General features: G+C 40.4%; 1 protein-coding gene across 2 annotated transcripts; it reads left to right on the top strand.

The window, feature by feature from the left end:
- The first annotated feature begins 18 nt into the window (after positions 1–18).
- Positions 19–21,899, top strand: Sdhaf2 (succinate dehydrogenase complex assembly factor 2). 2 transcript variants are annotated; one of them, XM_046445607.2, is made up of 4 exons: positions 19–176; positions 6,724–6,941; positions 7,020–7,129; positions 21,166–21,899. In XM_046445607.2, the coding sequence occupies exons 1-4, from the start codon at positions 141–143 to the stop codon at positions 21,294–21,296; spliced, it is 495 nt and encodes a 164-aa protein (XP_046301563.1). In that variant the 5' UTR covers positions 19–140; the 3' UTR covers positions 21,297–21,899. The 2 variants fall into 2 exon arrangements, with proteins under 2 accessions (XP_046301563.1, XP_046301564.1); XM_046445608.2 differs by lacking the exon at positions 19–176 and adding an exon at positions 650–974.
- Positions 21,900–22,234: the final 335 nt, after the last annotated feature.

Raw genomic sequence — 22,234 nt, 5'->3', positions numbered from 1 at the left:
TCACACGCACCGCTACTTCCGCCATACGCAGGGACGCACCTTCCGGCTTAGGTCCTCCCAGGCGGCCGAAGTCGGCTGTTCTGACGGCTCGGAGTTTCCGGAAGTGCCGCATTGCAGGCTTCCGGTGCGGGTAGGGAAAAATGGCGGTGTTCACCGTGCTCCCGACTGTGGCGCGGGTGAGAGAACGGAGGTTCTAAGGTCCCGGGCGGGTGGCAGCTGGGACTGAATTTCGTCGTCTTCTGTGATCGTGGAGGTTGTAGGGAGCGTTCAATTGCCCGATCGCCCAGATCAGGGGCACTTCCAAAGTGTGGTCTATCCTACAGCTTAGGAGATTCAGGTCGCTTCCATCCTTTGGGGAGCCCACGATGTGCTCGACTGGTAATACTTGGTGATGTCTGGTTGAATGGTCAGTTGTCGTGCGAGACTGACCCAGTTCAGATCTCACCTAGCCCCAGGCAGAGGTAGACCAGCTGTCTGTGATTGCGCCCTTTTACCTACCAGTTTTTAAGCGCCTGTCGTGATTTCACATAGTACCTTGAGCTCTTTATTTTTTTTAATGTAGGCATTAACCACTATAAAACTTACTCATAGTGCTGTTTTTATTGCTTCTCATAATATTTTGTATATTGGGTTTTTATACTTTTAAATTTGCCTATTCTTTGACCTTTTAAAGGTTGTTCAAGAGTATACTGTAGCCAGACGAGGTGGCGCAAGCCCGTAATCCAAGCTTCTCCGGAAGCTGAGGCAGGAGGATCGAAAGTTCGAGGCCAGCTTGGGCATTTAATGCAAGACCTTACCTCTAGAGAATAAAAAATAAAAACAAGGGCTGAAGATGTAGTTCCGCGGTAGAGCGCCCCCTGGATTCAGTTCCCAATAGTGGAGGCAGTTTAGTTTCCACATACTTGTTAATTTCCCAGATTTCCTTCTGCTACTGATTTGCAGTTTTATTCCTGTGCAGTTGGAAAAGATACTTGGTATGATTTTGTCTTCTTAAATTTAAGAATGTTAAGATTTGTTTTGTGATATAACTTGTGATTTATCCTGGGGAATATTCATTCCCCTGCGCACTGAGAGGAATGTGTATTGTGTTGTTGGATGGAATGTTCGCATATGTCTGTTAGTGACATTTGTTCTACAGTGTTATTCAATTCCTCTATTTTCTTTTTGATCCCCTGCTTGGATGGTTTGTCCATTTTTAAAAGTGGGTATTATCCTTTGTTGCTGTTTTTTCCCCTTCAGTTCTACCAGTGTTTGCTTCATATATTTGGATGCTGTAATGTTAGGTGCTTATATGTTCATAATTATTATATCATCCTGGTGATAACAGCTTTGTCTTATGACAGTTTTTTTTTAAATATCCATTTTTTTAGGTGTAGATGGACCCAACACAATGCCTTCATTTTTATGTGATGCTGAGGATCCAACCTGGGTCCTGCCTGTGCTAGGGGAGTGCTGTACCGCTAAGCCACAATCCCAGCCCCTTATGACAATTTTTGACCAAGTGTTTTCTTTTTCTGATATCAGTGCTCTCTTGGATGCCATTTGCATGAGGTATCATTTTCCATCCTTTCACTGTATTTATCTGTATGTGTCCTTAAAGCTAAGGTGAGTCTCTTATAGACAGGTTATTGTTGGAGTTTGGGGTTTTTTTTTTTTTTTTTTTTTGTTTTTTTGTTTGTTTTGGTACTCAGGATTGAACTCAGGGGCACTTGACCACCGAGCCACATTCTCAGCTCTATTTTGTATTTTATGTAGAGACAGGGTCTCACTGAGTTGCTTAGCACCTCACTTTTGCTGAGGCTGGCTTTGAACTTGCGGTCCTCCTGCCTCAGCCTCCTGAGCCACTGGGATTACAGGTGCCACTGTGCCTGGCTGGATGTCGTTTGTATGTGTGTTTTATTTTGTTTTCATCTGTTGGATCACTTAATATCTTTTGATTAAAAAGTTTAATCCATCTACATTTAATTACTGTAGGTATTACTATAAGGAAGGAGTTGTCATTTTTTGTTTTCCATCTTGTAGCTCTTTTGTCTCTGTTTTCCACTTCTTGCTGTCATCCATTGATTTTTTTTTTTTTTTTCTACTCTTGATTTGATTTCTCATTTTCTTTTGTGTGTCCTCTATAGGTGTTTTCTTTGTGGTTACCAGTGGGGTTACATGAAACATCTTCTAACAATCTGTTTTAACCGGATAATTTAATTTCACTTTCATACAAAAACTCTGCTCTTTTACTTCCCCCTTTTGTGTTATTGATGTCACAAGTATACTTTTTTAAAAATATGTATTTTTTTAGTTGTAGGTGGATACAATACCTTTATTTTATTTTTATGTGGTGTTGAGGATCGAACCCAGTGCCAAGTGAGTGCTCTACCACTGAACCACAGCCCCAGTCCACAACATATACTTTTTATGTTATATATCCATTAATACTTTTATAGACTCAGTGTTTTTTATACATTTTATATTTAACTTCTACATCAGAATGAAAAGTGATTTACAAAGGGATCCTCTTGTATTTCCAGTTTTTTGGGAGGCTGAAAAAGGAAGATCCTAGAACCCAGGAGTTCAAGACTAGCCTGGGCAACCTAGCAGGACCACCTCCCCCAATAAAAGTGATTTCCAGGGGCTGGGGATGTGGCTCAAGCGGTAGCGCGCTCGCCTGGCATGCTTGTGGCCCAGGTTTGTTCCTCAGCACCACATACAAACAAAGATGTTGTGTCCACCAAAAACTAAAAAAAATAAATAAATATTAAAAAAAAATTCTCTCTCTTTCTCTCTCTCTCTCTTTAAAAAAAAATAAAATAAAATAAAAGTGATTTCCATACCATTTACAGTATCAACTTTTGGGGGCAGGGGAAGGGGAGTACTGGGGATTGAACCCATGGGCACTTTACCACTAACCTGCATTCCCCAGCCCTTTTTTATTTTGAGAAGCTGGACTTGAACTTGCCGTCCTCCTTCCTCTGCCTCCTGAGCTGAAATTACAGTCATATGCTAGTGTGCCCAGACAGCCAGTATTTTTTATCATTCTATGTATTGACTTTACCAGTGAGTTTTATACTTTCATATGTTATTGTTTTACTATCCAGCATATTGTCATTTCTACTTGACAGGATGTTAAGTATTTCTCTGTTCAACATGTCTTTTTTTGTGTGTGTGTGATTATGGGGATTGAACCCAGGGTCTTGTGCATGTGAGGCAAGCACTCTACCAACTAAGCTATATCCCCAGCCCATGTTCAGCATTTCTTATAAGTCAGATTATAAATCAGGAATAGTGGTGATGAACTCTCCTAGTTTTCATTCATCTTGGAATATCTTTACTTCACCTATACATTTTTTTTTTCAATTGGGGATTGAACCCAGGGGCACTGAGCCACTGAGACACATCTCCAGCCCTTTTTTATATTTTATTTAGAGATAGGGTCTCACTAAGTTGCTGAGGCTGGCTTTGAACTCTCAATCTTTCTGCCTCAACCTCCTGAGCTACATGATGACAGGCATGTGCCACTGCTCATGGTTTCACCTATACTTTTGAAGGACAGTTTACCAGATGTTGTTTGTTTGGTCAGTATTTTGTTTTTCTTTCAGCATTTTTAAATTATCACCCCACTTCTAGCCTGCAATATTTCTGTTAAGAACTCCTGATAGTCTTATGTGGGATTCTTTCTTGTTGCTTGCAAGATTCTTTCATCTTTGATTTTTGACAATTTCTTTTTGGAAAAACAATTTTTTTTTTTTTTAGAGACAGGGTCTCACTAAGTTGCTTAGCACCTCACAATGCTGAGGCTGGCTTTGAATTCACAATCCTCCTATCTCAGCCTCCCAAGCTGCTGGCATTATAGTTGTGCGCAACTTCACCCAGCAAAACAATTATTTTTAATTAACAAAGGATATAAACATGAACTTGAGAAGCATACTTTTTTTTAATTTAAAGCTATTGATGGCTACAAAGATAACACAAATATATATATATGTATTTTTTAAATATTTACTTTTTAGTTGTAGTTGAACACAATATCTTTATTTTATTTATCTATGTGGTGCCAAGGATCGAACCCAGTGCCTCGCACATGTGAGATGATCGCTCTACCGCTGAACCACCACCCCAGCCCAACAACACAAATATATCGTAGTATAAATTTTCGGTAGTAATTTATACTCAATACTGCACAATTGCCTAGGACTTATGGATCTATGCCATGCCTAATATTGCTCCATTTCTGAAATGCTGCCTTGATATTAACAGGGGAAAAAAAAAAAAGTGGCTGAACTAGGTACAGTGCTGCCTGCCTGTAATAACAGCTAATTCAGGAGGCTGAGGCAGGAGGATTGCAAGTTCAAGGTCAGCCTCAGCAACTTAGTAAGGGTGTCTCAAAAAATATTTCTTTTTAAAAGCATGAAATTTGGCCAGAATGAGAGATCCAAATTATTAGAACAATTTCCCCACACTGATGATGAAAATCCTCCCCATCCTCTTTAATTTTTATAGAAATTGCTCAGCCAGTTGTGTTACTGTAAGTAACATTAGTCTGCTTATCATGACCAGCACCTATGGCCCGGTAGTAAATATCCCAGTCATTGCTATAAGTAACACAACTTTGACAAGCTCAGGAAGATGATGCTCGAACAAAATGAGAATTTCAGTTAACAGAAAGTATTTAAGAATGAAGCATGTGTTTTAAAAATTAAATATTTTATATAAAAGTGAAAAAAAAAGGCCATAAGCAGCTAACCTAAAATTGAAGATATTTATGTGACATGAATAGCCTGTGTTTTAAAAATTAAATATTTTATATAAAAGTGAAAAAAAAAAGAATGAAGCAAATAAAAACTTTGAAGCTAAATACAATAACTGAATTGAGAAAATTCACTAGAGGTGTTCAAGGACGTACTTGATGGAACAGAAGAACGCACAAACTAAGACAAGCCATTTGAAATTACTGCATCAGAGGAACAGAATTTTAAGAAGAAAGAGAAAAGAAAATGTAGGGGACTTGAAAAACATCATCAAGCAGAAAGTAGGAATCCCTGCCTCAGTGTATACCAGAGTCCTTTAAAGGGCTTGTTAAAAATGCATTTTCCAGGTACTAGAGATTCTGATCCAAAATGTTTAGGATGGGGCTTCAGAAACTGAATTTTCTATATGCTATATTCGTTTGCTTGAGCTACCATAATAAAACACCTCTGTCAGAAAGTGGCTTAAACAACAAATTTATTTTCTCTAGGTTTCAGAGACCTAAGGTCCAAGATCAAGATGTTGGTTGGTTTGATTTCTCTAGAGGCCTGTCTGGCTTTTAGATGGCACTGTCTTGTTGTGTCCTCTGGTCTTTCTTTGTTCATGCACATTTCCTCATGTCTTTTCTGACTGTAGACAGTTTGGTTATAATATGTCTTGGTGTGAACTTTTCTGGGTATGTGCTAGTTAGGGTCTCTTGGACTTCTTGAATCTGGATACCCATTTCCCCCCAAATTTGGAAGTTTTCAGCCATTAATTATTTAAATAAGATTTCTGCCTCTTTTTAGGCTCTCATAATGTGAACATTGGTCTGCTTGATGGTGTCCTCTAAGTCCCCTACATTTTCTTTACTCTTTCTTTTTAAAATTCTGTTCCTCTGATATAGTAATTTCAAATGGCCTGTCTTAATTTGTTGGTTCTTCTACTTGATCAAGTGTGCCCTTGAACACTTCTAGTGAATTTTATCAATTCAGTTATTGTATTTAGCTTCAAAGTTTTTGTTTGCTTCATTTTAAAATATTTTCTGTTAACTGAAATTCTCATTTTGATCAAACAACATCCTCCAAACATCTTTGTGAAAGTCATTTTGAATTTCATTTGGTGGTTTATATACCTCTAATTCTCTAGGGTCAGTTTCTGGAGACTTATTTTGGTCCTTGGGATTGAGCCATGTTCCCCTGTTTATTCTTCTACTTTACAAATTTGCATCGGCATCTGTGCATTTAAAAAGCATCCCCCTCTTCTGGTCTATGTGGATTGGCTTAGTTCAAGGAAAGACCTTTATCAGTCAGCCTGGTTAGAGATTCTAGGGGCTTCAGTTCTTTTCTGTGGATGTGTCTTTCTAGACTTAATGGGTATAAATTTCCAATTCAAGTACTTCACAGTTGTTTTTATTCAGGCATTCATGATTTCTTGTTCTCTCTGATATCTGAGTGTGATGCTTGGAACTACTGCAAGTTGCTCAGCTCTCTTATTTTCATCGGTCCCTGGACTTCTCTGGTATACCAGGGCTGCCAGTGCTCTGGGTTAGGCAAGACAGAAACCAGTCTCCCACGCAGCTCCCTAAAAAGCCTTTCTCAAGATTGTATCCTTTGGGAGATTGGGGACCATACCATCTGTGTATCCTCAGCTTTCAACACAGTTGAATGATTAGAATACAAACTGTACTGTAAGACTTTTAAAGGAATGTAAAGGAAAGAGAAAATATTTCTCCTGGGACAATTTCTGGAATGATTGGCTAAGATGTGTTTTGCAGTTCTATTTGGAAGACTGTTTATCCTCTCTGAGCCTTGAATTCCTGGATTCCTCAGATTCCTGGATTCCTAGACTGTAAAGTAGGGACAATATCAGCACAGCTTCCCCACAACTAAATAAAAATATAATTGAGCACCTACTGCAGCACCCAGCGCAACTGTAAATGTTGGCTGAATGACAGTGAAGGTACTCTTGGTTATTTTAAAGATGTTTGTGGTTGGTTTGTTTCAGATGCTGCCAAGGCTCAGCCTGTTGTCTCCTTCGCTCAGTGTGACATCATTCAGACGCTTCTACAGAGGTGACAGCCCAACAGATTCTCAAAAGGACTTGATTGAAATCCCTTTGCCTCCTTGGCAGGAGAGAACTGATGAATCCATAGAAACCAAAAGAGCCCGCCTGCTGTATGAGAGCAGAAAGAGGGGGATGTTGGAAAACTGCATTCTCCTTAGGTAGGGGCACAGCACCCTGGGTGTCAATTCTCTTTGACTGGAGGTAGTCTTTGCAACCTCTCTCTTTCTTGTTTTTAGCCTCTTTGCTAAAGAATATCTGCATCACATGACGGAGAAGCAGCTGAACCTCTATGATCGCCTGATTAATGAGCCTAGTAATGACTGGGATATTTACTACTGGGCCACAGGTACTGATCGTGATAAGCAGACTAATGTGAAAATAAGATGACTTAGCTGATTTGAGTCTGAAATTATATCCTAGGTAGTTTTTCTTCTTTCATTCATGTTATAGGCACTCAGTTCAAACACTGCAAATGTTTCCAAAATGTGCAGAATTTTTTATCAGTTAAGGTTCTTTGGTTGCAAGAGAGAGAAACCTACTATAACTTAAGCAAAAGGGGAACTTAGAGCTGGGCACTACGGCACACGCCTGTAATCCCAGAGGCTCAGAAGACAGAGGCAGGAGGATTGAGAGTTCAAAGCCAGTCTCAGCAGCTTAGCAAGGCCCTAAGCAACTCAGTGAGCCCCTGTCTCTAAATAAAATATAAAAAGGGCTGGGGATGTGGCTCAATGGTAAAGTGCCCCTGGTTTTAATCCCCAGTACCAAAAAAATAAAGGGAACTTAGTGGAAGCGTATGTGAAGCTCACGGATCAAAGGGAAGATTGAAGAACCACCGGGCTGGGAATGGAGAAAAATTGTTACTAGTCTCAAGTCGGCTGCTTATCATAGGACAGGCGAGTTAAGTTGAGAGATGAGATATTAAGGCAAAAAAGGCAACTATTTGAAAAGCTGACTGATAGAGAAGTGGGAAGATAAATAGTCATTCGAAGTAAATCTTGATGCTCAGGGCTAGCATTTGCATTTCTAAAGGGGAGTTTTAAGGAAATGAAAACAAACAGGTGCAAATAAAATCAAGAAGTTATTTTTGAACTGCAGGCTACTGTGTCATGAGTGTCTCCTATCTCTGGTTGATGCTGTCTGGACCTCCCAAGGTTCCTGTAACACTCAGTTTCTTGTTGCTGTGGACAACTATCTTAAGCTCTACGTAGACAGACCATAAGTTTCAGGCCTGCCTATGAGCCAGAATTCAGGTTGCTTAAAGGCTGTGTTTATGTCCACTCTGTGTTCTATGATATTACTGGTGCACTATTAAAAAGTCATGAGTTCCATGTTCCACCTGAATTGCTGCTCCTTCATCCTTAGCATGATCCTAGAAAGCTGTTGAAGCTATATCTGTCCTATCCATTATTTCCATTAACTATCGCTCAGTTACACAGCTACATCTAGCTAAGAGGAAGAAATAATATAGTCTATTCCAAGCACCTAACTACACGGGGGCTTTTGTTATCAATGAAAATAGGAGAAATGGATATTAGGTGACATCTCCATTTGTGCTACACCCTGGGTATCTTGTTTCTGTGTCTTAGTACAGTCATGTACTGTATAACTTTTCTGTATGAGTAATTCATAAGATTATAATCTAGGTTAAGTATACACTTTGCCATCTAGGTTTGTATAAGTATTCTTCATGATTTCCCACAGTAATAAAATCACCTACTGACACAGTTCTCAGAACATATGTCTGTCATTAAACAATGTGTGACTATTAATATCAGGAAATTGAAGCCATCCTGTAAGTTCTAAGTATGAAGAATGAGTGTAGAAGCTTATGTGATTGACTATTGGAAAGCCCACAAAGCCTGAATTATGTACTCTGGCCCTTTACAGTACAGGTGTGTTGACTTAATATAATACATTTGAGATCCATCTATGTTGTTCTTTATATCATTAATTCATTCTTTTGTAATGTTGTGATATTCTGGTGTGTGGGTATTCCACAGTTTATTTATCCATTGATCAGTTGAGAGACGTTGGAGTTCTTTCCAGTTGTAGGCATTACCAGTAAAGCTGCCATAAACAATTGCATACAGATTTTGTGAATATAAGTTTTAGTTGTTCTTGAGTAAATACCTAGGAGAAGGCTTTCTGGGTCATAAAGTAAGTGTATGTTTAAATTTGTAACGTCTTTTGTAATAGACCAGATAGTAAATATTTTAGGCCATGTAGTCTCTGTTGTAATTCCTCAACTGCATTTTAGATTTCATATAATTTTCATGTCATGAAGTAATCTTCTTTTGATTCTTTTTTTTCTCTCCAGCCATTTAATAATTATTCTTAGCACACAGGCCATTACAAAATTAGGCTGTAAACCATAGTTTCTCGCCTTCTGTGTTAAGTGAAAGAGGCCAGATTCAGGGAGTACCTATTGTGTGATTGTGTTTATATGATGTTCTGGAAAAAGCAAAACCTCAGGAACAGAAAACAGAATCAATGATTACCAGGGACTGGATGTGAAGGAAGGGATTGATGCTCTTCATTTTCATCAATTCTTCATGTTACCAGCATTTTGGTTATTCACCATTCCCAGAAATATATAGTGGAAAGAACTACAGTGATGTTTTAATTGCCATGTTTCTAATAACTAAGAATATTGAGGATCTTTTCAAGCGTTTATTTACCATTGTATACATCTTTGTTGATGCTTCTCTTCGGATATCCCACCACTATCACCATTTTTATTAAATTGTGTGGTTTGTTTTCCTATTGAGTTGAGGATTCTTGAGTTACTTTGATTTCAAATCTTTTATCAGATATGTGTCTTGCAAATATTTGTCTTTTCATTTTCTTAACATTGTAATGGAGCAGTTTTTAATTTGGTATAGTACAATTTTAATGGATTGTGGCTTGTGTGTGTGTGTGTGTGCACATGCACATGCTATGGATTGAACCTGGGGGCTTTTACACTAAGCTACATCTCCAGATCTTTTCATTTTAATGATTAATTTATTTAATTTGGGGGAGTCCTGGGGATTGAACTCAGAAGCATTCTACCACTGAGTCACATTCATGCTCTTTTTTTGTATTTTATTTAGAGACTGGGTTTCATGAGTTGCTTAGTGCCTTTCCATTGCTGAGGCTGGCTTTGAACTTGCAATCCTCCTGCCTTATCCTCCTGAGCCACTGGGATTACAGGCATGCATGACAGCGCCCAGCTTTTTATTTCATTTTGAGATAAGGTCTCACTGAGTTCCCAAGATGGCTGCAAACTTAGGATCGAGTAGATGGAATTACAGGCATGCATCACAACACCCAGCTTGGTTTTTGCTTTTGATATTATTAGAAGAACTCTGCCAGTCTAAAGTCACAAAGATTTTCTCTTCTAAGAATATTAAAACTGTTTGATTTTTTTTTTTTTAATTTATTTTCTTTTCTTTTTTTTTTTCCTGTGCTGGGGATGGAAGCCAAGGCCTCAAGTATGCAAGTCAATCATCCTAGTTTCTTATTTTAAGACAGGGTCTTGCTAAGTTACTCAAACTGACCTTGAACTTGAGTTACTCCTTCCTTTGCCTTCTGAGTAGCTTGGATTATTGGTGTGTACCATCAAACCAAATCTTATTTTTGCTTTAAGAAATAAAATCCCTAGGCTCAATCCCTAGTACCACCAAAAAAAAAAAAAAAAAAAAATCTACTTGGATTTTGATTGTGGTTGTGTGAAGTTAATAGTTTTTGATTTGCAAAGATATTACTGCATTTATTTAGGTCTTTTTGAATTTCTTTCATCAGTGTACCAGTTTTATACAATCATCCAAACTTAATGGTTTAAAGCAATTGACATTTATCTTAACAATTTCTCTGGGCCTGGAATCCAGGCTTTACGAGGTTGCAGTCAAGGTGTCAGCCCATGGTCCAGTCTCATCTGGAGGCCTTATTAGGGAGAGGTCTGCTTTCATTCTCATCTTGGTATTCTGGTGTTGGCAGGCTTCAGTTCCTCACGGACTTTTCCATTGAGGGTCTCAGTTTTTTGCTAGGAAGTCACCCTCCATTTCTTGTCACAAAAACCTCTCCATAGGCATCAGCAGAGCATGAGAGCTTAGAGGGAAATGAGTCCTCCAACAAGATGGAAGCCACCATGTTCTGAACCTAAACACAGAAGCGACATTCCAACACTTTTGCCTTATTCTGTTGGTTAGAATCAAGTCATTAGGTGGCCCACACTCTAGGGGAGTCTAGGAAGCAGAGATCAGTAGGGGCCCTAGCATTCAGTGTTTCATGGTTCTCACCATATTTTGTTGATTTATATCTAGATATTTCATGTATTTTGGGTTTTATTAGAAATTGTACTTTTTGGTACTGGGAATTTAACCCAGGGGCACTTTACCACTGAGCTACATTCCCAGACCTTTTTAATTTTTTGAGGCAGGTGAGGCTGACTTTGAATTTGCAAAGTTCAAAACTCCTGCCTCAGCCTCCTGATTTACTGGGATTATAGGGGTGTGTCACCACATTCAATTATAAAGCGTACTTTATTTATTTTTTTTCAATTTCAATTGTTTATTGCTAGAATGTAGAGAAACAATTGATTTTTTTTTTTTAAATATCAATTCATATCTATGGCCTTACCAAACTTAGTATGGAAGTTTCTTTGTACATACTTTGGGGTTTTCTATGGAGATGGTCAGTGCCATGTGTGAATAGAGGTAGTTTCTTTTTCCCTTTCCAATCTATATGCCTTTTATATATTTTTCTTGCTTTATTATTGCACTGTCTAGAACCTCAGGTATCATGTTGAATAACAGTGGTGAGAGCAAGTGTCTTTGTCTGTTCCAACTTTAATATCCAGACCCAGTCTATCACCTTTGAGTGTGTTAGCTGTAGATTAGTTGTAAATGTCATTTATCAGATTGAAAAAATTTCCTTCTGTTTCTAGTATATTGAGTATTTTATCATGAGTGGATGTTGAATTTTGTGAAGTGCTTTCTGTGCACCTATTGTGATGATCATTTCTTTAGTAATGTGATGTTTTCCCCTAAGTTTACTAATATGATAAATTGTTGACTGATTTTCAAATCCTGAACCAGTCTTGCATTCCAAGGATAAATATCACATAGTGGGCTGGGGATGTGGCTCAAGCGGTACACGCTCGCCTGGCATGCGTGGGGCGCTGGGTTCGAACCTCAGCACCACATAAAAATAAAATAAAGATGTCGTGTCCACTGAAAAATAAATATTAAAAATTCTCTCTCTCTCTCTCTCTCTCTCTCTCTCTCTCTCTCTCTGTCTCTCTCTCTCTCTTTAAAAAAAAATATCACATAGTCATGGTACAGATTGCTGGATTTGATTTGCTAATACTTGAAGATCTTTGTATCTGTCTCCATTGAAGGATTTTGGTGTATAATAGTCTTTTCTTTTAAAATATATATATTTTTAGTTGTAGGTGGACACAATACCTTTATTTTATTATTTTTATGTGATGCTGAGGATTGAACCCAGTGCCTCAAGCATGCTAGGTGAGCGCTCTACCTGTGAACCACAACCCCAGCCCCGTGTGTAGCAGTCTTGTAATGTTGTCATCTGGTTTTGATCAGAGTAGTGCTGTCTTCACAAAATGAAGTACTCTTTCCTCTTCCATTTTCTAATGTAAAATGTGTAGAGTTAGTGTTATTTCCTCCTTAAATTGATAGAATTTGCTAATGACACTATGTGGGCCTGGGATTATCTTTGATGGAAATCTTTTAACTGTAAAGTAAATTTTTGTTGTTTTTTCTTGATAATGGAGATTAACTGATTATGGTTATTTCTTCTAGGGTGAGATTGGGTAATTGTCTTCCAAATATTTGCCATTTCGAACATATAGACATTACATTGTTCCTAATGTTTCTTTTTTCTCTTATGTCTGAGAAGCAGTAGTGGTATCCTTTTATTTCTATTAGAAATTTGTGAGTTTCCCCCCCCTTTTTTTCTTGATCAGTCTCTGTCAGAAGTTGTCATCTTATTTGTCTTTTCAAAGAAGTAGCTGTTTATTTCATTTATTTTTCCTCTATTGTTTCTGTTTTCAATTTCATTGATTTTTGTATTCTTTCCTTTCTTTTGCTTGCCTGGGGCTTAATTTTCTTTTTCTAGCTTTTTTTTTTTTTAATAACTTTTATCTCTTTTTTTTTAATATCTTATTTTACTTATTTTTATGTGGTGCTCAGGCTCGAACCCAGTGCCTCATGTGTGTGAGGCAAGCGCTCTGCCACTGAGCCACAACCCGAGCCCCTCTAGTTTCTTAATGTAATAGCTGAGCTCATTGGAGAAAGCTCATTCTTTCTCATAAGCGTTTGACACCACAGATTGCCCTGTAAACACTGCTTTGGTGGCATATTACATACTTTGATATGTTATGCTTTCATTTTCCTTCAATTTCTCGGGATCAAAGAGAAAGTCACAAGAGAAATTATATTACTTAAGTTATATATTTAAACAACATACTTAGAAGTACTTATATTACTTATAAGTATGTTGTTTAAATTTCAAGTATTTTCCAGACTTAGTTTTAAATCCATTTCATAACCTGAAATGTGGGTATCTTGATAAATATCCCATGTACACTTGAACATAATGTGTTTTCTACTTGGGGGTAATGTGTTCTGTAAGCATCAACCAGATCAGGTTGGTTGATATTGTTCTTCAGGTGTTTTCTGAGCACTTTCTCTCACTTATTCAGAGAGTGATATCGAAGTTTCTAGCTATAACTTTAAATTTGTCTTTTGCTCCTTTTACTTCTCTCATTTTTTGCTTCATGTATTTTGAAGCTGTGATGTTATGTGAAAACATATGCAAGATTATTGTATCTTCTTGATAAATCACTTCCTTTATCATTTATTATTATTTATTTTGTCTGTTTTTATTGCTGATAGTGTTCCTGGTTCTGAAATGTCTGATGGTAATGTCCACTAACATTGTGTGATGTGTTGCTTTCTGTCTATATTAGTTTTCTGTTGATACATAACAATTACCACAAACTTATCAACTTTAAACAATATCTATTTATTAGCTTTTGGTTTTGTAGGTGAGACTGAAATCAGTGTCAGACAGTGTCATCTTTGTGTTAGAAAAACAAAGGTCTTATTTTCCCTGTCCTCTCACACAGTCAACACAGATTTGAATTTAATTCTGACAATATCTACCTGGAGTTAGTGTCAGATCCCACAGGTTTGAGAGTTCAGCCTCCAGGACCATGTCCTGCCCCCTTTCTGATGCTAGTTGCAAGCCCCAGGTATTTTACTTGTACCTGTAACTGATCAGCTATAAATCAAGAGTTCCTACAACACCCCACTTGGGTTCAGTTAATTTTTGCAAGTGACTCACAGAATTCATGGAAACAGTTACATTTCTTGGTTTATTGCAAAGGAAATGTCAAAGGATACAGATGAATGCAGAGGGTGAGGCATGGGAGAAGGGGGCACGGAACTTCCATGCCTTGTCCAGGCAAGCCACCCTCCAAGACCCTCTGTGTGTTCTTCGAGTCCTGTCCTTTTGGGGTTTTAAGGAGATACTTTGCATAGCCATGATTGCCAGTAGACTAGGTGGGGAAATTCAGCAAGGCCTGTCCAGATTCTTCCTGGCCTTTCTGTGTAGCATTGTTCCTTCTAAGGTATGTGGCAGGACCCTTTCTCCCAATCCCCAGAATGAGGAGGGTCTTATGACCTACTAGTGGGCAAGGGTGAGTCAGAGAATCTGCTTATGGGAAGCTCCAAGATAGAAAGGGGGAAATGTGAGTTTCTGTAGCCTGCCTTGGTAAGGGAATTATAGGCCAGGAACCAGGATTGAAAACCAAAATTCATAAATCATAATACCACACACTATCATTTTTTTGTATTTAAATTGAGTTTTTGTAGACAGCAAATATCGTGTCTTTTGTATTCAATCCGATAGTCTCTATCTTTTCACTGCTGTGTTTAGATCATTTATATTTATTGAATTATCAATGTGTTTGAGTTTAGATCTACTGTCTTTTTAGTTGTTTCCTGTTTCTTCTGTTCTTTGTTCCTTTCTCCTTCTGTTTCTGTGTAGTTTTTAAATTCTTTCATTTTTTTTCTCCACTCTTTGGTTTATTTATATTTCTGTCATTATTTTTAGTAATTGCCTTTGGGTCTACAGTATACATTTTTAATTTGTCACAGTCTGACCTCAAAAAATATTATATGAATCCTGCCAGGCATGGTGGTGCATGCCTGTAATCCAACCTCCTTGGGAGGCTGAAACAGGATCACAAGTTCTCGTCTGGCCTCAGCAAGTTGACAAGACCCTGTCTCAAAATAAAAATCAAAAGGACTAAGCTGGGCATCCTGGTGGACCCCTGTAATTCCAGCAGCTTGGGAGGTTCAGGCAGGAGGATCGCAAGTTTGAGTCCAGCCTCAGCAACTCAGACAAACCCTGTCTCAGAATAAAAAATAAGACGAACTGGTATATAACTCAGTGGCAAAGCACACTTGAGCTCAATCCCCAATACCCTGTCCCCACTGCATAAAGAAAAAGAAATATTGGGGCTGTAGTTGTGGCAGAGCATTCGCCTTGTGTGTGTGTGAGGCACTGCATTCAGTCCTCAGCACCACATAAAAATAAATAAAAGTATTGTGCCCATCTACAACTAAAAAATTTAAAAATAAAAAATAAATGGAAAAAAAAGAAATATTATATGAATCCCAGCTACTTGGGAAGCTGAGGCAGGAGGATTGTGAGTTTGAGGCCATCTGGGCAGCACAGCAACACCCTGTCTCAAAAAAGGCCTGGCTCAGTAGCATGTGCCTGTAATCCCAGTGAGTCAGGACACTGAGGCAGGAGGGTGGCAAGTCTGACATTAGCCTGGGCAACTTAGTAAGACCCTATCTCAAAAAATAAAAGGGCTAGGGATGTGGCTTAGAGGTAGACCACTGGCCTAGAATATGCTCACCCTGGGTTCCATCCCCAGTACTGTAAAGAAAAGGAAATGTGACTTCGTCAAGGCTTCCCAGCACACACCAGGTCCTGCTCTCATCTCTGGTGCTCATTGTTGTACTCTGTATTTTTACCCATGCTGTAAGCGACAGCACGTTTCTATTGTTTTACTTAGGACAGTCTAACTAAGGAAAAGAATACAAAATGTGCCGGAGTTCCGGCTGCAGCAGAATAATCAGGGGGTGACGAACAACTTGTGTACGTTGATACAGCAGGAGTAGGAGCCATTTATTGCAGGACAGGAGCAGTATTTATACATTCCACACAGCTTATCTAATTAGCATAAACTAGTTACATTAGTCAACCAATAAGGAATCTCCACACTTAATGGCTCGCTTTTGTTACTTCTCAAACCACTCCCTCTGGCATTTTGCCAGGCACCATCCAGACTTGTTTAGGAACTTTTAACATTCCCCTGACAAAATGCCAGGTGTTATTTTGACTTGTTTACAGACTCTAACAAAAATGTATTTTATATTTTCCTTCATTTTAACTGGAGATATTTTATCTGGAGATATTAATTTCTTTATATAAATCTGTGTTTCTGTCTGGTACCATAATCCTTCTGCCTGAAGAACTGCCTTTGATATTTCTTGTAGTACAAGTTGGCTGTTTGGAATTCTCTTGGCATTGGATATAGAGTTGTAAGTTTGTGGGGTTTTTCCCCTGGCACTTTATGCGGGCACATTTCTATTTCTAGGCCGTTCATGTGCACAATCAAGTTGTCTTGACCTGAGTTTAGCTGCACTTGGGTTTGTCTTTGCTTCACTTCCTTTCAGTCATCACCAGCTTCAGATTCCTACAGTGTTGAAATGAGCTGCTTTCTGGTTTGCCTAGTTGCAGATAAGAGGTCTATTGTATTTTTGTTTCTTTCTCTATAATGTCTCTTCTTTCTGAATGTTTTCAGTATCTTATCATTAGTTTGTAGCTGTTGGAATATGATGTGTGTGTTAGTTTTCTGTCACTATCTCAGAGATGATCAACTTACAAAGAAAAGCTTTATTTAATTTAACTTATTTACATTTAAGAAATGAAGTCTTGGCTTGAGGTTTTAGCTCAGTGGTAGAGCACTTGCCTATAATGTGTGCAGGCTTCCCACCCCCCAGCACCAAGAGAGGGCTTCCCAGGCTGGCTCTGAACTCCTAGACTCAAGCAATCCTGCTTCAGCCTCCTGAGGAGCTGGGACCGTGCACACGTTCCACCACACCTCACTTTGGAAAGGCTTATTTGACTCACAGTTTGGGAGGTTTCAGTCCATGGTTAGATGGCCCATTGGTTTTGGGCCTGTGGCAAGGCAGGATATGATGGCAGGAAGCAGGCAGCAAAGCAAAGGGCTCACCATAGTCAGGAAACTGGGCAAGGGCTGGGGCAGTCAGGGAGGCTGGCTTTCCACTGTCTTCTTCAAGAGCTTGCCCCAGTGACCGGAAGACCTCCAGTGGCCCCCGCCTCTTAAAAGTTTGCGCCACCTCTCAACAGTACCAGGTGGGACAAAGCCTGTAACACATAGTGGACACTGTCCTTTGAAGAATAGATCCAGACTATAGCAATGTGTCTGGGTGTCGTTTGTTTTGGTATTTATCCTACGCGGGGTTCTGTTGGATCTGTGTTTTGGTATCTTTCATTTTTGTTGAAGAATTCACCGTTGTCCCTTTTGTGTCATCCATTCCCTTTTCTTTGGGGATTTCACTTGCATTTAGATTAGGCAATTTAATATCTCACAGTTTTTGGATTCTCATTTGTGTTTTTTACTCTTTGAATGTTTGCTTGGGTAGTTTGCACTGGGTGATATCTTTTGACCTATCCTCCTGATTATTTCCTTGTGTCAAATCTCAGGATAAGCCTATTGAGTCAGTCTGCGTATCTATTTTTAGCATTTCTATTTGACTTTTAGAGTTTCTGGCTCCCTGTTGGAATTCTTCATCTGTCCGTACATTTTGTCTGCTTCTTCCACTAGAACCTTTAATACGAGTTATAGTTATTTTATTTCTATTTTTACTTTTTGGTTTTGGGTACCAGGGATTGACCCTAAGGGTGCTTAACCACTGAGCCACATCTCTAGCTCTTTTTATTTTTTATTTTGAGATGGGTTTTGTTGAGTTTTGAAGCCGGCCTTGAACTTGCAATCCTCCCCAGTCACTGAGATGACAGGCATGTGCCCCCATGCCTGGCAGTTATGGTTACTTTAAATCCCCTGTCTCCTAGTTCTAACATCTGAGTTCTCCTTGAGTCTGTTTCTGTTGATTTCTTTGTGTTGATAGTATATTTGTTTTGTTTTTCTGCTAAGAGCCAAGTATATGATGCATGGCATTTTTGGTCGAAAGGTGACGCCAGCTAGCCATTGAGATGATATGATTATGTTAAGATTTGCATTCATATGGATATTGGACTCCTGCTGTTCACCTAGGCCGGCTACGGGACTCCTGGAGAGTTCCCATTGGTTGGGGAAGTACAGTAGGAGGGAGTTCCAGGGGAGGAGCTCTTTCTGCCGTCCGAGAGGAGGCCGTGTGGGTGGAAAAAATCTTCCCTGGCGCATACCGGACATTGGCGGCAGTTTCAAAAAATAAAGTTTGTTCCTGCTGAGTGGCTCGTGATTTTGTGCCCAGCCAGACTGCGGCATTTTTCCTAATTTTCTGACTGTGTATCATCATATTTAATTGATGTTGATGTCATGGGAAAGACATTAGAGACTGTGGCTGGGGGGTTTATTATGCCTTGAAGTGGGCATACTTCTCCTAGGCTGTTCTACAGAGGATCAAGTCAGTGGATTAGAAGACAAGCTCTCTGTTTGGGTTGGTTTGGTTTCTGAGCATCACCAGCTTCTAGTGCTCGGGGTACAAGCTGTTTCCCAGGGCATTTCTCCATATTCCTGTTCTGCCCTCATCTCTCAGTCTTCCCCCCTTCTTGTGCCCCACACGGACGCTCTCTTTGTCTTGCCCTCCCCCAGCGGTGAATCCCTGGTGCTTTCCTCGTGGTGCTTGCTAGTCTGGGGGAGGAGTAGTTGGGAGGGCCTTCCTTCTTATCCCTGTGCAGCCTAGCTTCAGGTCACCCGTGGGCCTGGCTCCTGGAGCTGTAGTTCTCCGTGATGCTGTCCCCTCCCAGGGGTTAGAGTTTCTTGTTGTTCTTTCACCCTTCTTCCAGCCTGCGTGGGTCCTCCCCCTGCACGCTGTGGAGACAGGGTTTTCTTGCCTGTACTTGGCCACTGGAGGCTTTTGTTCTGTAGAGAAGGAGGACCTGGCCTGGGCCTTGTGCTCTTTTACCACCTGGGCTACTCCTCCTTTATGGGCTGGGTCACTGAGGGAGCTTCCGCCAGCCTCCTGCTCTGTGCCGTCTTCATCAGGAGGTGCCAGCGGAGGCTTCTTAGGAAGAACCCGCGAGAGGGTGCGAGCTCTCCTTGGCTGTGCGGCTCCCAGGGCTCAGGCCAGCACATGCTGGGCTTTGGACAGTTCCTAGAAGTTTTACTGACTTCTCATCTGTTTGTGTCCCACCCAGCGTCTTGGCCCTGTGCCCTGACAGGTGAGAAGAATGGAGCAGCTTTCCCTCTGAGGGCTTCTCATTCCTTATCCATTAGTTCGGTGCCTCGTGACCCCAGCTCTCCGACAACTTCAAGAAAAGTCATGATATTTCTCATTTTCTGGCTTTTCCTTATTGTTAACGTGAACTTGATGTTCTTTCCAACTTTCTACATGCTAGGAGGAGGCCTAGATTTCTTGGGTCCCCCTTTTCCTTGAGGAGTCCATTGTCACAGAAAGCCCAGAACACTTACCAGCCCAACCCTGTGCTGAGTTGGGGGAATCTAACTTAGTTTCAAGGAATTCCCTCCCTAGCGTTGTACTGAGTCTTGATAGGTGGGTAATTCTGGAGTGCCTTACCTAAGCTTTGCCAGTGAGAGGCTTTGTTTCTAATTGGCATCGTGTGTGTGTGTCTGTGTGTGTGTGTGTGTGTGTGTGTGTGTGGGGGGTAGTGCTGAGGATTGAACCCAGGACCTTGCGAATGCTGGGCAGGCACTCTACCAACTGAGCTGTAGCTATAGCCCCAGCCCCCCTCTAATTGGCATCTTAAGCAAGGGTGAAAGACAGACTGGTGCCTGCCGCCGCTTGGCTGAGCCTGGCACTCTTGTTTTTCTGCTCTCCGTGCTGCCTTGTTGCCTGCTCACCGACATGTGGTTTTCCAGGTTCGGGTTAGTTTTATGAGTTCTAATAATCCTCCAATAAATTCCTTTGTGCTTCAGTTGCTAGAGTTATTAAGTTTTTTTCACTTATAACCAAGGACTTCTAACGGATAAAGAGCTTTTATTTGAGGGAATGTATAGAAGAAACACAATTCATTAATCCCTCTTTGCAATGGGGAATACATTTCAGGATCCCAGTGGAGGCCTGAAACTAGGTAATACCGAATCCTGGATAGCGTACGTTTTCCCTATGTGCTCTGCCGTGTCACTGCATAGTACCAAAGTTAATCTGTCCTCCTGTGTTTTATGCCCTGGTGCCTCCTTTGTATCACTACATTTAACCTTTGGGGTCATTATTAAGTAAATAGAATTTTACAGTCAATCTGAAAAGAACAGCTACTGAGTGACTGATGGGTGGGTATAGCATGGATACACTGGATAAAGGGTGATTCATATCTAAGGTGGGCTAGAGCAAGATGATATGAGATTTCATCATGCTACTTGGCATAGCATGCAATTTAAAACTTATGAATTTTTTATTTCTGGAACTTTCCATGTAATATTTCTGACAGGTAACTAAAACCATGGATAATGAAACTATAGGACAGGAGAGACTACTGTACGCAGAAAACAACTGACAGACTAAATGTAAAGCAAAGTAGTAGAGCCAAAATTGTGCAGGTCTGGAGTCAGCAAATTTGTTCACAGAGAACCAGATAGTAAATGTTTTAATCTTGCATCCATATGCTGTCACCACATTCAGTTCTGCCATTGTAATGCAAAAGAAAAAAGAGACCTATAGATCAGGTGCAAATAAATAGGAGTGGCTGTTTCCATATAACTGTTTACAAATAGAGGCTGACATGGTTTGTCACCCCTGGTGTAGTTTAATGTTACATATATTTTGTGGAATGGAGACAGTCTGTATATCTATCTGTGGTTCCTGGCCAAGGCCAGAGTTTCAAGTTTTAAGATCTTTAGTCTGAGCTGATGCCTGTAATCCCAGCAGCTCAGGAGGCTGAGGCAGGAGGATCACGAGTTCAAAGCTAGCCTCAGCAAAAGCGAGGTGCTAAGTAACTCAGTGAGACCCTGTCCCTAAGTGAAATACAGAATAGGGCTGAGGATGTGACTCAGTGGTTGAGTGCCCCTGAGTTCAATCCCGGTACAAAAAAAAACTTTAGTCTGAGCATTGACTGCTTGTGGCATAATTCTTTCTGCCCACTATTCTCTTGCAGAAGCAAAACCAGCCCCAGAAATATTTGAAAATGAAGTCATGGCACTGCTGAGAGACTTTGCTAAAAACAAAAACAAAGAACAGAGACTGCGTGCCCCAGATCTTGAATACCTCTTTGAGAAGCCACGTTGAATTGTGAACTGTGCACCACTGCCTGCCCTGGGACTCTGGCTGTGGACGGTAACCATTTATGACATTGGCCTCAGCTTCCTATTGCTCTTAGACATTGCCCCCTCAAGTGATGGACACATCTCTCTCCCAGGACAGACATGTAAATGTGCACTGTGACTCGCACTGACATTTTTTTGTTGGACTCTGAGCCTGTAATGTAGTTTGTCAGTGCTGTGGGCACTCGGCCTGCTTTGTCTGGCTGCTGTAGTGCAGGTCTGCCACAAGAGGGCACTGTAGGAGAGGCAACTGCGCCTTGCTTTTCTCCTGCCCCAGGTGTGCTCAGTGAAAGGCCTCAGCCAGGCTGTGCTGAATGAAAAGCTGCCCTCCCACCCCTTCACCCCAGTGGCCCTGGGCTTTGTAGAAGTGAAGTCCCCCCTTCCAACCAGGGATGATCCTTTCTGCCCCCTGAGTGGAACCCGTCAAAGACACAGCGGGCAGAATGAGGGCAGCATGCGGGAGTGGCATGGGCCTAAGAGTCAACGTCTTCATCATCAGATTTCTTTTAAAACGTGCACTTTGTAAGTTGAAAGATCATGAATATTAAAGGATATTGAAAAAAGGAAATTGATGGTTTTCTAACTCACAATTATTTTCATTTTGTCTATTCTCATATAACCCATAGTCATATGTTTATGGAGTTTTGCAAGGTCATAATCATAGGTTTTCTTTCCAAGTAACCCTTTCCCCCTCATTTCTGTAGTCGTCACAATTATTTTAGTCAAATAGTAACAATACATTATATGCAGTAGTTAGAATGAATTAGTTGGGAGTGTTTAGTTCTGAAACCTCTGCAGAGAGCTCTGTGCTGCTAAAGGTGGTCTCGTGGAGGGGCTTTGCCCTCAGACCTGTTAGAACTGAGTCAGGCACTCAGACCGGCTGGGAGCATCTAAGTGTTGGCC

Source organism: Marmota monax, unplaced genomic scaffold (assembly GCF_021218885.2).
Source record: "Marmota monax isolate L192 unplaced genomic scaffold, Marmota_monax_Labrador192_F-V1.1 WCK01_AAM20220418_F8-fsc00038, whole genome shotgun sequence".
Taxonomy (NCBI): Eukaryota; Metazoa; Chordata; class Mammalia; order Rodentia; family Sciuridae; genus Marmota; species Marmota monax.
This window is presented reverse-complemented; position numbering and strand designations above follow the sequence as displayed.